Source organism: Lepisosteus oculatus, chromosome 28, assembly GCF_040954835.1.
Source record: "Lepisosteus oculatus isolate fLepOcu1 chromosome 28, fLepOcu1.hap2, whole genome shotgun sequence".
Lineage (NCBI taxonomy): Eukaryota > Metazoa > Chordata > Actinopteri > Semionotiformes > Lepisosteidae > Lepisosteus > Lepisosteus oculatus.
Window position 1 is genome coordinate 2,510,854 of NC_090723.1, and position 16,381 is coordinate 2,527,234.

General features: G+C 37.1%; 2 protein-coding genes across 2 annotated transcripts in view; both read left to right on the top strand.

Annotated features, from left to right (window-relative positions):
- Positions 1-16,381, top strand: part of psmc5 (proteasome 26S subunit, ATPase 5) — a 168,693-nt gene that overhangs the window by 15,749 nt on the left and 136,563 nt on the right. The window lies entirely within an intron of this gene.
- On the top strand, positions 13,484-14,210 carry LOC138225481 (uncharacterized). The gene is made up of 2 exons (XM_069185723.1): positions 13,484-13,609; positions 14,097-14,210. Exons 1-2 carry the CDS (start codon positions 13,484-13,486, stop codon positions 14,208-14,210), a joined length of 240 nt encoding a protein of 79 aa, XP_069041824.1.

Consider the following 16,381-nt stretch of genomic DNA (forward strand, 5'->3'; position numbering starts at 1 on the left):
TTAGTGTAGTTTAGGGGCATTTGTGAATCTGAATCAAAAGTAACCAATGTTAGGTATGCAAACACTTAATGAAGTCTTTCTCCATGACTTCTGAGCAATATGCATGAATTTTTCCTCCCCTTATGACACATGGTAGGTATTATCCACACTTAATTACTTGCTAGAGTTTAAAAAAACAGTGAAAGGTCTCTTCATTTACAATGGAAGCCTCAATTTAAAAGCACAAGGCTAGAAGCTGACATGAAAGCTTCTGCCAATTAGTGCACAAGTAAAGAACTTTTTCTTGCTTTTTATTGACTACAAGACAGCATCCTAAAGGGCAATCTCAGAAACACGACATATTGTGTGATGAAATACACTGCCCTGTATCCTATGCGATGATGCAGTCTTAGGCAGCAACCAGTGAAAACAATCAATAACCAAGTGAGCGAAATACTCTCTTCAATTAAAAACAAATTGTCTATAGGTTTTTGTGTGGGTGCCACTTTTTTGTCGTTTTGTTAATATTCTAGCACACTGACAATAGGTTGCAGACAGAGAACTAAAAATAGCCACTCAAGAAAATTATTGTTTAGAGCTCATTCATTGAAAGCTCGCAGACATGATACATATTCAGTTACCCATATAAACTACAGTAGCAATTGTTCAAACTGCTTATGTCAACAGAAAAGAAGAAAATGGACTATGCTGTCCCATCTGTGACATCTCAAGTAAATCATCTGGCTTTTGCCAGATGTGATAAAAGCAGCTTTCTGATCTTAAATAGGGACAACCAGGTTGAGAAAAATGACTGAGAGGAAAGTTTGTATGGAGTCTCATCCCGTCCGACCAATATAACTTACTAAGGAAAGCACAAAGAGGTGCTCATGAGTTCTGTCCTCCAGGGCTAAGTCAATCAGTCATGACTTCTGTCTAATCTTAGTACAGATTGCCACATGATTTATTTGTTTTTACCATGGTGTTGCTGTGTTTTTACAGTTTTAAACTTGCTGTACTACACCAGGATTAACATGATATATTACAGTATGTCAGAGTTCACCATGAAAGTGGTGTGTGAGGGGGCAGTAACTCAAGATGACGATTCTTGTCTGGACCATGCTTGCCAGAATGCAATGGGGAATTAACAGCTGGCCTCAGTCACCTGACCGTTTGGCGTAAGACAATAGTTCAGGTGACAATTTAAAAAGCAGGAAACTAAGACTGTCTGTGTCTGTGATTGTCAGTGACACAAGGCCAGAGGGCAGATTCTGTGCTACGCAAGTTGCACCAAAGACAATGAGGGAATCCACAGACTGACCATGCAAGTGAAGTTTGGTTAGCTGAATATATGAATATGTCAATTTAACTCAATACATGAACATACGAGTCTCAGACAGTTGTTGAGGAAAATTGGTTAGCTGCCCAGTTTGATAGTTAGCGACTGAATAAGTCAGTCAGGAGCTCAAAGAAGAGGTAAGGTTTGTTTAGGTGTTTGATTTTGTTTTCCCTCACTGTAAATAAACTGTACTTAGTTCATACTTTACAGCTTATTTGTGTGTTTGTTACACCTTGAGTCATTTCCTATTTTAGGACACCCTGCACCAGGGAACAGCACAGAGTGTAGTAACACTAGCCCTGCCTCTAGAGAGTGCATGGGAAATTGCCTTTTTTTGGCCTATTTCTAAACACTAACTGTATTGTAACGATCAGCCGCCATACAGGTTGTATGAGCTGGTTTCAGTCCTCGGCGAAGGGCTATCCCATCCCACTCTTCACACCAATGTAGCGACAGGTTCTTGGAGTTTCTGCCCTTGCCACCCCTGCCCCAGTTCCCCCCCTGCCTCAGGATCAAACCTGGGCCTCCAGAGTCGCTCAATAGGGATATTGCCGGCTGAGGTAAAGAAGGCCTTGGTCAGCTCGGGCGGCCAACATCCCTGTTATGCGCAGGGGAGTAGAGGGCAGTGCCATCACCACGATGCAACCGGCTCGTAAAACCGGTATGTCGGCCATTCGTTACACTATGATTGACTGGATGAAATACGGAGAATTCTCTCACAAGTCATAACTGTAATGAGAGACACAGAACTAGAGACAGCTGGATTTAGAGCTTCCAGCATTGAAAATACTTTTTTTTTTTGCTTTGATTCCTCCCAGAGCCTTAAGAACAACCATGTTTAGTTTTTCATGTGTGATGATCCCCTAAGCCACACTACCACAACTTTCCACAATCATAAACTTCTAGTTGACATCAATCAATCATTTGCTTTAGTGCCCTCCTTGCAGTTAACAATATAACAGGGAAGTGCAATTATAATTGTTTTAAAGAATATAACTGTTGTTAAGTATTGGCTGACAGTATCTGTAGTTTCTTAGCATCCATTCTTAAGAGTAGTGGTAGTTGGACTTTTAGAACTGTCATGGGTATCTTGTCAGGGATGTTTTTTACTGTATTTTCCAGTGATGGTTTCAATGAGGACACTTCTCTCACTCTTTGCAATGACCTTTTTTTAAACTGAACAAAATACTAGTATAGCATTGTTTGAGTAAAGGCTTCCCGTTCACCTCTCCAGCATGCATCATTGACCTGACATGACCCATCACGTAGGCACAGATCTTACTTCACACATTGAATTACTGCATGTGACAGCAACTTACAGTACACACCCACTCTCAAAACTGAAAGCTTCCGTCATTCAGGAACTCCTTCCATCAGTAACCATGAACACTTATGGTACATTGTCACTGCTGCTGGAGCAGGTTTTGCTAGAGACAGCAGAGTGTCTGAATACCTCTGCCAGAATGGTGCATATATCAGCTGAATAACTGAATAACAAATGCTGTGAGCCCTTAACACATGATTTAAGATTTAATAAGTTTAGCTTTAAGACTCATTAGTCAGTTACAGAATTGCAATCATTTAGGAAGCTAATTGGTCTTGTTAGAGCACAATCTGAGTAGACAGAAGGCCTATTGGAAATCATTTGTTGGACAGTGTGAATTAAGCTCTCACTGCACGAGCTATTCTGAACAACTTCCCCTGCTTTATATGCTTTCCTAGGAGCAGAAAGACGAGGAGAAAGGCGAGGGGAGGGGATCTGTTGAGGGCATCTGGATGGTGCATCTTTGCTCCTTTCTTTAATGAGAATGAATGCCTTGACAGCGCCGGCTTTGCAGTACAAGTTTAAATTCTAATTTAAAATCAATAAGATAAATATTGTTGGAGAAAGAGGGGTGATTATTACAGATCTGAGATAGCACGGATCAATGGCTCTCGTCGGCTTTATCGGACTCTGATGGATGCTCTTCCCGCATAATTAGTGTCCCCAGCCAAAGAGGGCTGTTGAGTCATGGGCTGATGTATGACCCCTCTGAGCCTCTGCATGCTAACTGTGCACTGACTCCCCTGGGGAAGCAGGCTGCTGTGTAACCTGGCAATAGAGGCACCATTCTTCTTTTCTCCTAATTGAGGCTCTCTTAACCAGGAGCCAGGGTTAGCCTGCTAAGCAATAAAACCAAACTGCTGACTACATAGAGGTAAAATCACTTAGAAGAAAAGATCATCTGTGTCTTTTACACAAGCTTGAGGTTTTTGGCTCTGGGGCATTTTAAGCATAGTTAAGCAAGTTAGCTCATAACCAAGGCTAGTGTGAAATGAGGTGGTGTAATTCTGAGAACAATACAAGCAGCATCATTAATGAATCTCTTCAGCTCTTTTACACATTGTATAATATTTGTCATTTATTTTATCATCCAAAGATAAGGGTAACTGGAGAAAATTATAAAGGGCTATATTGCATTGTTTTGAGCATCATGTAATATATAAAATATTTGTTCAGAAATGAATACTGTATGCTATTACTGTATGTCCTGCATTTTTGTATATTTTATGATTCAAAAGTCTTTTTTCTGCTTCTCATTTTCTTCCTACTTTTCCATGCAATTCTAGATTGTACCTGTGCTCTGTTTTTTCACCTATTTTTATTAAATTAATTATGTGATCATAAACAATAATACATTTATAGTCAAGTGAATGGATTACTTTTTACTGTTTGCTTGAGACTGTTTGTAAAATACTATGTTTGCCATCTCCATGTGGGCATTCTTGACATTTGGCAAACAATAGCTATGCTTCCAGCAAGGCAGTAACTCTTTGTCACTCAGCATGTTCACATAGCCAGGTCTTCCATCAGCAGAAAGAACTTGGATATATATGACAGCTAGAAATGATCAAGAAATGAAGATTAGAGGAAAATGCTTTATTTATACCAAAGACCTAAGTGTCAAGTCAAGGACTTGTTTGCTTCCTTTAACGCTTCTTTTCTTAACACTTTAACACTTTTTCTTCTTTCGACGCTTAATCATTATCTGTAATCTACTTTAAAAGTTGCTGTAAGATTTCTGCAAATGTAAATGTTGTTTGCAAATAGCTCACTTTATGATGGAGAGTGTGAGGTTAGAAACCTCACTGTATAGGTTAGGCTGCCAATATCACCTCAGAGAGATTAATTTGTATTTTTGCTTTACTTGTTTTACCTCAGTCACACTGATCGCAGTCCTTGATCAACTTACTGTATAGACAAACAAAAACATTAAAACCGAAGTACACAGTACATAGTCAAGGTATTATCGGGGATATCCTATAGTATGCTAATATGCAAAACATTATGACATTCCAAGAACAGTGAACGGTAGGTTTGATCCAATAGAGAAAGTGAACCTTTGCTTAAGATGCAAGGAACAATTAAGAGTTTGTTCCATGCTAAAAAGAGAAGAAAAGAAACAACATTTTGGCCGTGGAGCCTTCTTCGGGTTTCAAGATCATAACACGTTAAACTGCATGCTGTACAGTACATACTGTACACATACTAATACACTTGCAATTGATTTTCTTGTTTAAGGGAGGGGAAAAGATCCAAGGGTGTGTTCGGATTTGGGGTATACACTCTATGTCAGGAACATAACTACCATGTAAAATGCGAATCTACTGTACTATTCTAACAATTTGGTTTTTTTTTTACTGATTTTCAGAAATAGCTTAAGACCACAACAACAAAAAAACAGCACAAAAACAGTTCAGAAGAAGACAAATATCATCCGATCACATACAGTGAACTTGCACTAGCTAAATGTATTAAGCTGGACTCAGTTTCATAAGAACAATATTAACAGTATATTTTATTATAAATATGAAGTGAAATTATATTTAACTATAAATGTACATGAAAAGATAAATCCCAAACCTGTAATATTTAGCATCAGAAAGAAATCTCATGATTGAAAGACTTGTCATATTCAGTCATCTTAAATGAACCAAATCCCTTCATCCTAGAACAAAGGTGACTTTGGAAGAGATTTGATTCAGGTATTTCAAAAACTGAGAAGGACTGACAAAACTCAACAAGAAACCATTACTTCAAACTCAGACAAAGACAAATGGAAATTAAGGGAGAATAATTTCTGAACTGAGAATATGAAATGTCTTTAGAGAGTTTTGGGAATAGTTTTTGAAACAGCCTGTCAGTCTGGACTGTGGATGCTGACATTCGAGAGACGTTGCTGAATTACTGGGATCAATAAGCCGGTTTCAAAAGGACCATAAAGCTTGTCTCTTCCCTTCTTAATTTGCTGGTATAGGTTAAGTATAACTTTAAAGAAAGCAAAATACTGCATTCAGAAGTGTTTTGGTATGTACTGCATAAAATACATATTACTGTATAAACCTGTTCATTTCAATTTGCTAGAGGTCTTTTTCTTGTTCTTAAAGTGTTCGTTATGCTCCTGTTTTGGAATCGGTAACAATTTCAGTTGAATTTTGGGCCTTAAGCAGAAATATAATGGAAGAATAACTTACAGTAGTCACCCTTTCCCCTCACCAATTATAAACATATACACTGTGGCTCTACTGTAGTTGTGGCTCCACTGTTGCATTGTGTTGCAAATGTTAAGGGGTCCTTAGGTAGACATTTGGAGAGAGGTACCACAGACTGGGAGACTGATTGGTTTGGGGTTTGTATAAAGTGGAAGTAACATATTCTGGTTTTCTTTTATTTTGTTTTGAAAAAAAATCAATAAAACAATCACAATAAAGAAACAAAAACAGGGCAATCATTTTTCAGTACTCTTTAAAATGCTGGATTTGTAATTTAGGATTTCACGGCCAATACCTTTATGTCAGGCTGCTTTTTAACAAGGCTAGGAAGATAAGAACGAGAAATATGCAGAATGAACAATGATAGGACCAAGAGAGAAATCCATAACCTGGAGTATTTTTTCACCCCCTGTTATCACTTCCATAGCTCTAAATTTATTTGGTGATGGAAGAGGAGTCCTGCATTTTCGATTCCTCTCCTGTTCGTTTTCCGCCCGGCTATTCTTTTTGATTGTGTACAAAACTCCTGTGATCGAACAGGCCTGAGTGGCACAGACAGGAAAGCGATAAAACTGATAAATGATCCCAGCTTCTTAGGTGCTAGATTTCCCCCAGAGCCCTCGGCCTCTTATTGAATCAGAGGACGTTCGCAGAACTCCGCATCCTATTGGATTTTGGATCAATCCACTTTTATTCCTACCCAAAGTACAAGTGCACAAAATGCTGTAAAGCAGGACAACAGAAGACTGCTGGTTGTGTGCTGGCAGAATAAAATAAAAACAGTGAAGGCATATTGGGGTTACAAAGAAGGCCATTGATTTTATGCCTTCTTCAGAGAGGGTCACGCGTGTCTGTGCTGTGCAGTTTAGAGAGGAGAGCTGAAAGCCAAGGGGTTAAGCGACTTGTAGTGTTAAGTCACTAGCCTTTCACCTTTTGCATCCCAAGTCCTGTCTATATATCATTATCTAAAAACATTTTTGTACTGTGGTTTTGTACTATATAACTGAAGTGTATTATGACATCCATCTGGCGCCGTTCATTATGATTTACTGTGTTTAGGGGTCAAGTCAATATAGTATACCTTACAGCTACCAGAATGTATTAAAAACGATATTAAAAGCTAAGAGCTGTATTTAAGACTACAGATTGTGCTACAAATATTTCAAAGCTAAAAAACTCAGCTTATCCGCACAATTTAGTGCAGTTGAAGAATGGATCAGTAAATTACCATACCGGTACGTTTATAGACTATTTCAACTTAATAATATCTACCTTTTCTTGTAACTATACACCTAGTGATAGACAATTTTACCAAGATTCAAATAGCTTTAGTATTATAGTACAAATATGTACAGTATGTGTAAAATTGTAGATTGGTACTGACATGTTTTGTGGTATTTAAAATATCTTTTTAAGTGTGTAGTTAAGGAGAAGGAACACAATATATACTGTAATTAATGTGAAGAACTGTAAAGGGGGTAATACTGACTTTGGCCAATTAATTTTGTACCCTGAAAGAGCACTACAAACCCCAAAAACCGTAAATGAGGTAGGGATTGGGGAAATTGTCTACCAACAAAAATATAGCATCAGAACAAGTAATATGCAGTTTTGAGCATTTCTGACAGGACTAAGGGTTGAAATAGCAGACTGATGGACAACTTGAGCTAGAGGTGAAAGTGGGCATCCCTGATGGGTGCCTCTAGAAACAACACTCTAAGTAGACGATTCATTGCCTGTTACAATCATTGCTGAAGGGCTGATGCATAAAACTTTAACTGTATCAATGAAACATGATCCCAAACCCATATGCTTTAGAACCAATTATAGATATTCCCACTTGATTGGGTCATAACCCTCCTCAGCATCCAAAGAAAAATGCATTTTAATAAAGTCTCTATGATCATGGTTATTAATTTAATTCTGCCAGGTCTCCACTCAGTGCAACAGAATCTTGCCATAGGTCTTGGAGAAACACAATAGCTTACACAAAGTACCTGTGGAATCATTTTCTTTTTTCACTAATAAATAATATTGATATTAACTACAACGGTGTTACTTTGCAATACAATTAAACATCCTTTGTCTTGTTCTTAGAAGAAGAGGAGGCTGTCACAGAGTTAAATTTGTGAGAAAATCTACTAATATTGCTTGAATTGGAGAGCTGTATATCATGGCAACAGGCATTTTTCCTTTGTAGCAAATTTCAACAGCTAGCGCATTTGGTACGGCAATTTAGTCTTATACGCTTCAAGGCAAAATAGAAGCATTAGTCATTAGTATCAGATGCCAAATCCAGTGTCAAAGTGGCATACAGTAATGTCTTGAACAAGTAAAATATACTGTGTATATGGGAACAGGTTTATTCCTGCTGAAAAGGAAACACAACGTTTCGGCGGAAGAAGGCACCTGATGTTGACACCTGAAGGTTTCCTTTCTTCTCTTTTCAGCATGGAAAAAACCCGTTACCTGTTCTTCTGTAGCCTACGCATGCTGACGCAGCTCCCTACTTGAATGTCTGACACTTATGCCACCATACAAGGGCCAAAGTGAGGATGCCCCTTACGTTGAAATACAGTCAAGAACCAACTGCCCCCTATTAAACCAAAAGCCACATAAATGCAAACAAACTGCTACTAATTAAATCTTCCCTATATCTCTGCTTAATTTATACAAAGCAACAGGACACACATGTACTGTACTGGCAACCAAACTCCTCTGAAATGGAAATCTAAACATTTCTATGATGTGAATATTACGTGCACTTCTTTATTAATTCCACATTTTGACTTTTAAAATATGCAATTAAATATTCCCCAATATTTAGTTGAGAGTATGATTGACTATACACTGTAATTGTCTTATAGACATGCAAATACTCTATACTTACAGTCCAGGTTATGGTCCTGAAGTCATGATTAATTTGCTTCTGTCAATCACACTGATCTTTTCTGGAAACATACAGTGAGAGCTATTTGTCATTAAAGCCCTATCCCTCACATTACAACCATCGTCTCCCTGCTCAAATACCAGTAGCTAGTTCTAAAGAAACTTAATTTCAGAACAATAAATACAGAAATGTATGCGGTTTCACAGGGTAAGCCTGTAAACAATTTAGCAAATTACTGGAATTTTCTACATAAATTATTTCTTTGGAAAGATGGTTATTTACAGACATGGATTTTTCAGGATATTAAGTTGAAAAACGCCTAAGCAAAATACAAGCTCAATAAAAAAGGCATTATAGGCTATAAATCAGTTATTCAATAAACTTCTACTGCATGGTTCCAAAATATGGTATCTTAGCCTATTTTTCAGTAGAATTAGGCCATGTTGCTTGTCACTATAGACAGTGCACACCACTTAAAATGTCCCACATTTTTTTCAAAATAATTTTTTAAGAAAAGAAAAAACTTAATCTAGAGCTCATTAACACTTCTAATGTGTCTTAAGTCTGTTTCTTAACACAGTCTGCCTTGTTAATATGCTTCAAGATATGGAAATGGGGTAATATGGGGTGGTCCAACTCCCTTTTGTCTTGTAAAAGCACCTCTACTGTATATTGAAATGTCTATGGTTTTTTCATGTCAAGACCACTGAATCGCTGGCAACTAGAGTTAAAGAAGCCATTTATATATATCGAAAACGTTCACAGTTTATAGTTTTGGACACAACAAAATATACCTCCCCCCCACACACACACACACTGAACAATTTAAACAGTATTGGTAACAAATTCTTGTTCTAGAGATCTGCAACCATGTACAGTAGGTTTCACATGGGTTCATTTTACAGACCTGGAAACAATAGTATTGTTGTCATTTTTAACATTTTAACGTTTAAGTTAAATGATTAATTTGCACGATTATAGGCATATGTACATAATTAAATGCTCAACCAGAATTCACCACTTCTGTTCTAGAAAGGTTTATGCTACTGTATATGCCTGCCAGGGTATAGTGATGAAACATCACATAATCATGAAAATGGAAATACTGTACTAATCATTCACAATGGAATAGCAGCGTGATACACACTTTGAAAATTAATGTTGTTTTAAAGCATCACCACCTATAATCTTCCATTAATAACTGTTTAACTAGGGGACCTTTACCAATACCACATGACTTAATTACTAATGTCAGCAATTTCTTTGCATTTCAAAAAGAAAATGTAAATTAGTATGAATATGTAACAGGTCTTTTTAAAGTGCTTTGCGGTACTTTGAATGGTTATAATGTTTATAAATAATATATAATCTCTTAACTATTAAGTCACGCCACATGGTGGTTGTTCAAAATACAGCCAGTCACAGTGAAAATGCTGTTTATCATTTACCTCACTGCAATAAATCATCCAGGGCAGCAAATAACACAGCAGGAGCTAAATTCAGGCATCACTTATCACAGTGATAATTTTTAAAGCACCCTTAAATGTCAAATAACACCGTAAAAAAACAAGTAAAAAAAACAACATACAGTATGAAATGTAAATTTAAATTAAAAAGCAAGAATGATAAAACAGTTTTTAGAGGTTATTTATTCTATTAGAATGCCTGACAGCCAACAGAAAAAAGTTCATGAAAGACAAGTTTGAGACCAGAGTGCTGTTGTTAAGCCTGTTTCCATCAATAAAGGTACAACTCCAGATCTAAGAGACTCATCTATGATGTTTCCAGCAACAGAGGTCAAAATCGGGGAAAATAGAATTAAGTAAAGGAGAGGAAATAGGATCCAAGGAGGATAATCTTTGTCAAAATTTATGTTTACTTCAAGCAGCAAATATGGAAACCTTGAATTACTAGTTATCAGCATAAGGTACAGCAATAGGATTTGATCATTTAAATTATCTTATAAAAAAGTTCCTATAATTGTTGCACTGATCGATAATCTTGTCCATCTGAAAAAGTTAATGTATTCACTTTGATTCACTGGTCCTCAGACCAGGTAAATAAAACATTTTTAAATACCAGTTTGCAAAACCTTCAATGGTTAAGTCTGCTTACTGTATCAGCAGTACTACAATTTCCCTCATGGTTTTACAATTTAGGATTTAGTACTTTAATGTTGATCGACATGTTGTTCTCAATCATCAGTCATTTGCTACTGACTGGAACACACTGCTTCAAAAGTTAAAATTAGACCAATTAGTTTCTAAAAGTGTTTTACACATACTTGTACTGTAAGGATGACACTGCTCTTGACAGATGATTGATAGCTGAGCTTGTCAAAACCTGCTCTCTTTCTTTATTTTGCCTACATACTGTATGTACGGTATTCATGTTTAGACTTTTTTTAAAGATGTTTCTGATTCCCTGTTTCAGTGATACATGCCTATGGAGCAGGCCAACAAATTGAAGGAGAGCCTGTTCTAAACTGACCTACCTGGCTAAAATGATTGATTGATTGATGGCGGTGTTCAGCTGTTTAAATGCACAAACCCTCAATCAAGCAGCAAATTTCCACAAAGTGGTACAGTATGTTCAGAATGTGTTGCTTTTGGGTGGGTCTAGGATTTGATATATTCTTGTCTCCAAAACTTCTGAAACTGTTAATAAATCATAGGTTAAAGCACTACTGTAGGTCTTTTGAAATTAAAATGAAAGATAACATGTTTTACCACTGCAGTTAACAGTCACAGAGTGAACATGGAATGATGCGTTACCCTGATCCCTATTTATACTGTAAAAATACAGAAAATTTTCTAGAATCCAATGATAGATTAAGAATGAACAGAGTTTTCTGTGTTTTAGCAGTGCCCTCCAGTGTTGATATAGTCAGCCATTTTCTATACATAACAATAATAAAAACAATACGGTAACACAAAGAGAAACAAAAACTGTACTCCATCAACAGATAGTCTTACAAATATATATAATTATTGGTAAATGAAAACAAAACACCAACACCAACACAAAAGTCTGCTTCCAGTGACACACATTATTTTCTTTTAAGATAAAAGGTTAACGAGACACAAAATTCCATTAGCCTCAGTGACATTGATTCAGTTAGAACATTAAGTCTAATTTAGTACAAGAAAAAACAGACTCAAAAATCAGAAGCTACTTATTCATAAAGCATGGAACATTGGCCTTAACCCTTCCATACCTTCTATTTTAAACCTTCACTTTCCAAAAACTGAAACAATATTGCCATTTGTCAAAGACCCTCACTACAAATTGATATAATGTGATTCATTTTGCATGAATAGTACGGTGGTTCTTTACACTGAGAAATGTGGTTGAATAGAGAAATCTGATATATAATGCAATGGAATTTTGTTCTTGACTGTTTCTCTTTGTTCTTGACTGAAGCAATTGGAGTCTTACAGTCTCTCAATATATAACATGTTGGCACTTAATCTGGGAATTATTGTTGTTCTTGAATTATTCCAGCACTGCTAATTAAGATCCTAGGATCCTTATAGAAATTGATTAACAACACAGGATTGAATATTGAGCTTTGCTAAACAGCATTATAATACTACTCAATAAACTACACAATACAGTATACTGTACAGAGTTTCAAACTCTCCCAGACAAGACCTACAGTAGGGAAACAGTTTAAGAGGAACATGGTCTGTGTGTAGGTGTTTACTTCCATCTAGTGGTAAAGGGAAGGTTTAAATATGGATACTTGCCACAACAGAAATTATGCACATTTATGTTTTGGTGAAAGTTATACACCAAAATAGCAACAGTTTTAGAGCTAAGTTTTTGCAGCACAATGAAAAGACACAGATCAATGTTCGTTGCTCTGGAGGTGGGTGTTGTGGAGGAGTAACCTGTTCCCAGTCTTCTGGTTTCATGCTGAAAAATATCAGAAAGATCAAGGCTCGCTGATTGAAGCAGGTAAGCATTTTCCAAATAGTCTAATTTATATTTCACTACTGTAAGTAATTTACATGCTGCATTAAGCTTCATTTTAAGGTACATTGAGAATTCACATAAGATTTTGTTTAAAAGAGATATGGTACAGAGCAAAGACAGACATAGCTTTCTTGTTGCTGACTTATAAAGAAAAAAGAGAGGAGTTAAACACTGGAAACTCAACGTGCAGAGATGAAACTGTAACTGTTGCATTTAATTTAAATTGTTTTTATTTAATTGCTGGAATTTTTTAAGGAAACCTGGCATTACACTGGACTATATGGGTGTGGTCTGCAGGAGTAGCACTGAGATGAAGTGTTATTTTAAACTTCAGAAAAAGTCTAGCTAGCATCCTACAGTAGCTAAATTCTTCTTCTTCCTCCTAAAGAATAACCAATGCAGTAAAGGCCAAATTTCTATGTTGCAAATCAAGGACAAAACTGAATGACACAAATGCAACAGCTTTTCAAGTTCTTTTTTGTTTAAAAATAAAAAAGAACTTGACTGCTGCTGTTTCTTGTTTATTAATGAAGAAAATTATTAATTCAATAGCACTTGTCTGTATTTTATAAAGGTGGAGGAACTGAGGTCTCATACCAGATTCAAGGAAAACTTAACATATCTTTGATAGAAGAATATTTTTTTAAGATTTCACTAACATGCCAAATTGACATACAGTATGACATTTAAGGTCAGAATAACCACCCCATCCTGATTAACTAAAATGTCACTTTCTACTTTGTAGAAAATCCAACAGCTATTTCAAGATGACAGAGACTGCTGAGAGAATTGCTGCCACCCTGACAACCAATCAGAATTGTACAATTGAAATTACCAACCTTACCAGCGGATACATTTTGGCTAGTCCCAGGAACTGTATGTCTTTGGAATTTACGAATTTGATTGTCTTATGGATTTTATGTTTGACTGGACTTTATTTACTCATTTCGGTAAGACAATTAAAGGCCAAATTCTGCACTTGTCTAAAATATCACTCTGAATTCCTTTCCATTTCATGTGCCTTGCTTCTTTCCACAAATTTAATCATTTTATTGATGCCTAAATTAGATGTTAAGAAAGACTGGTGGATTTTAGGAAATGCTTAATTTAGGTAAATCTTTCTTGATGCTCAGCATTTTTGAATACTGAATGTCTATTCATGTATCTTAGTGAGTTTATACAGCAGGACGTTTTTTTTCAAAGGAGAAGGGTACCTTAAAGACAAAGCCCTTGTATCTTGCCTATGTTTCTAGGGTTCTTTAAAGTGAGCACCTCACAGGTTATAATGTTTCCAAATACAAATTTCACTTCATTGCAGAAATTCAATAACATTGATCTGTTTAGTTCTGTTCTCAACAGCTTTCCCCCAAAAACTGATGATCCTTTTGTGCAACCAAAAGATTGGTTGATATCACGAAGATGGAGGTTTGTGCCTTCATAAAAGATGATAACACGGCCACAGGATGTGTGGGGGTCTTGACCTATGACCTCTGAAATTAAGACACACAACTGCATTTGCTGGACGAATGTGATAAAGCACTACAGACTGCACTTTCAGAAGTTTGGAATGTTTTATTTTGGGTTGAGTAGCAAGTTTCAACTGCTGCACTTTTTGCATTTAAAAAACTGAAGTAATTACATCAAAGAATGGAGGGAATCCTTTTGTTACAGTCCAAAGAGGTGTATGTGGGGAGTGGTTTGTTGCTTCACTTCTGATCTTGGCTACGATGAGGTCAAAATGTTCTAAAGATCAAATTTCAAATTGGCACTGATACATAGAGAGAGGGAGGCAGACAGAGGAGAGGTAGCAGAATGGAAGTACAGTATTTCAGCATCTCTCTAAGGAATATTTTGGAATGTTGTTGCAAAAACACAGCTGTGTCTATTGAGAAGAAGGGGTTGGGGGAGTAATACATGTTTCAAAATAAAGTTTTCCCTGGACTTTTTTTGGGAGATTTAACATGGTATTTATTTTACTTGTACTAATAACTGTATTCTTTAACTTTTATCTGAAAAGGGCATGTTTAGGGTATTAGCACAAAACCCAGAATTTATCACAAACATATCATGCTTTGTGCTCTTTGTTTCACATCTGCTGCTCATTTCCATTCGATACCTTCTACAGTACATCCTCCTCCTGACCCCAAAACCTCCTTCTCCCTCCTGCTAGTGTGGATGTCATTCTTAATCTGTGCTGTGCTTATGTGAGCAGGATCTGTGGGAGTTTGTCTTTTGTAATTACTGCACAATCTTATAATATATTCCTCTACACAATGACAATTCTAGTTAATTTTCTACATCCATAGCTGTTAACATCATGTTAATCCTCAAGGATCCTCATGGCCTTTTCACATTCAAGATTGATGGGAGCACCTCTCAGTTTTTTCTTTTCATTTTCTTAGGGGTACACCTATGCCCTCTTGTGCCCTCTCATTTTTTACACAATTTTACTTCTGTTTTTCTTGTGATTTCTGGGAGAAGGAAGAAGCTTAGGGTATCGGGGTTTTGGGGGCGTGATCAGGAGATGGCACAGCTGAAATGAAAAGAGAATAAAAATTAAAATAAACGAATAGAAATGTTCTTAAAAAATTAGAAACATATTTGATACGACAAAAACCGTAATAATACATAGAAAAAAAAATTAAACCACGTTACAGTGTGACATGGGTGGGTGAGCCAGCTCCAGGTGTCAAGAGCTGAATGGATGTTCAGTTGCATTGATGGGCCAGTAGCAACCTATCGTTGATGCAGCTTCACACCTAAGCCTCTGCATTCCCTTCCCTGATGTGTGTGATGCAAACAGGTTTGACTGTATTTGTGATCAAGAAGGGGTTCTAAAAACGGGATATAAATGAACAATGCATCCTTACACCCGGCTACTGTATGTATGCAGCCATTTCTTGAATGGACCGTGGGCAGTTAGTCCACACCAAAACCACCCTAAACATTACAGGCACACTTTCACCCTACCCCAGGGAACACAGAGACATGAGCCCTCATCAAGAGGGCTTCAGAAAAGCCCAGTCTGAGGGAATGAGGACTTCTGGACAAAGAAGGATTGTGGGAGGAAGTGCTGCAGACTTGGACACCAGAGAACCCAGCATCGTCTGTTTCGCCCTCTCCCAAAACTGGATGAAGAGACAAAGAGGGTAGAGGTGGGAACACCTGGGACACTCTTTTCAGAATGCCGGGACTGAAGAGGGTGACTGGAACGTCCCTATTTCTCTGCTCCGGAGCTGGTTGTGGACTTTTCTTCTGTGAACATTTGTATCTTGTAACTGGGGACCCAGTTCAATAGCGTTCTCCTGCTGGTCAGGGATGTGTGCCCTTAGAGTTAGCTTTTTGTGTGATGTGGTCTGATTGGTGTTAGACAGTGGTAAATGTTGACATCACTAGGAAATAAAAAGGACACTTAAACAATTCTGGTATCTGTTGCTGGTCTGTGTATGCACCGGTGATTCTAGGAGATATTTAGAGATTTTAGTGGCAAGGGAAGGAGGGTCCTAATACCGTTTGTAAATACTAGGTACTGTAGCATATTCATCAACACTATATTATCAGCTTAGATTATATATTTCCATAGTGTTCTATATCATATACTGTACCTGTATACCGAGAAGTGAAAATCCATCACTTTTGTCATGTCTAGAAACACGCACTGGTGT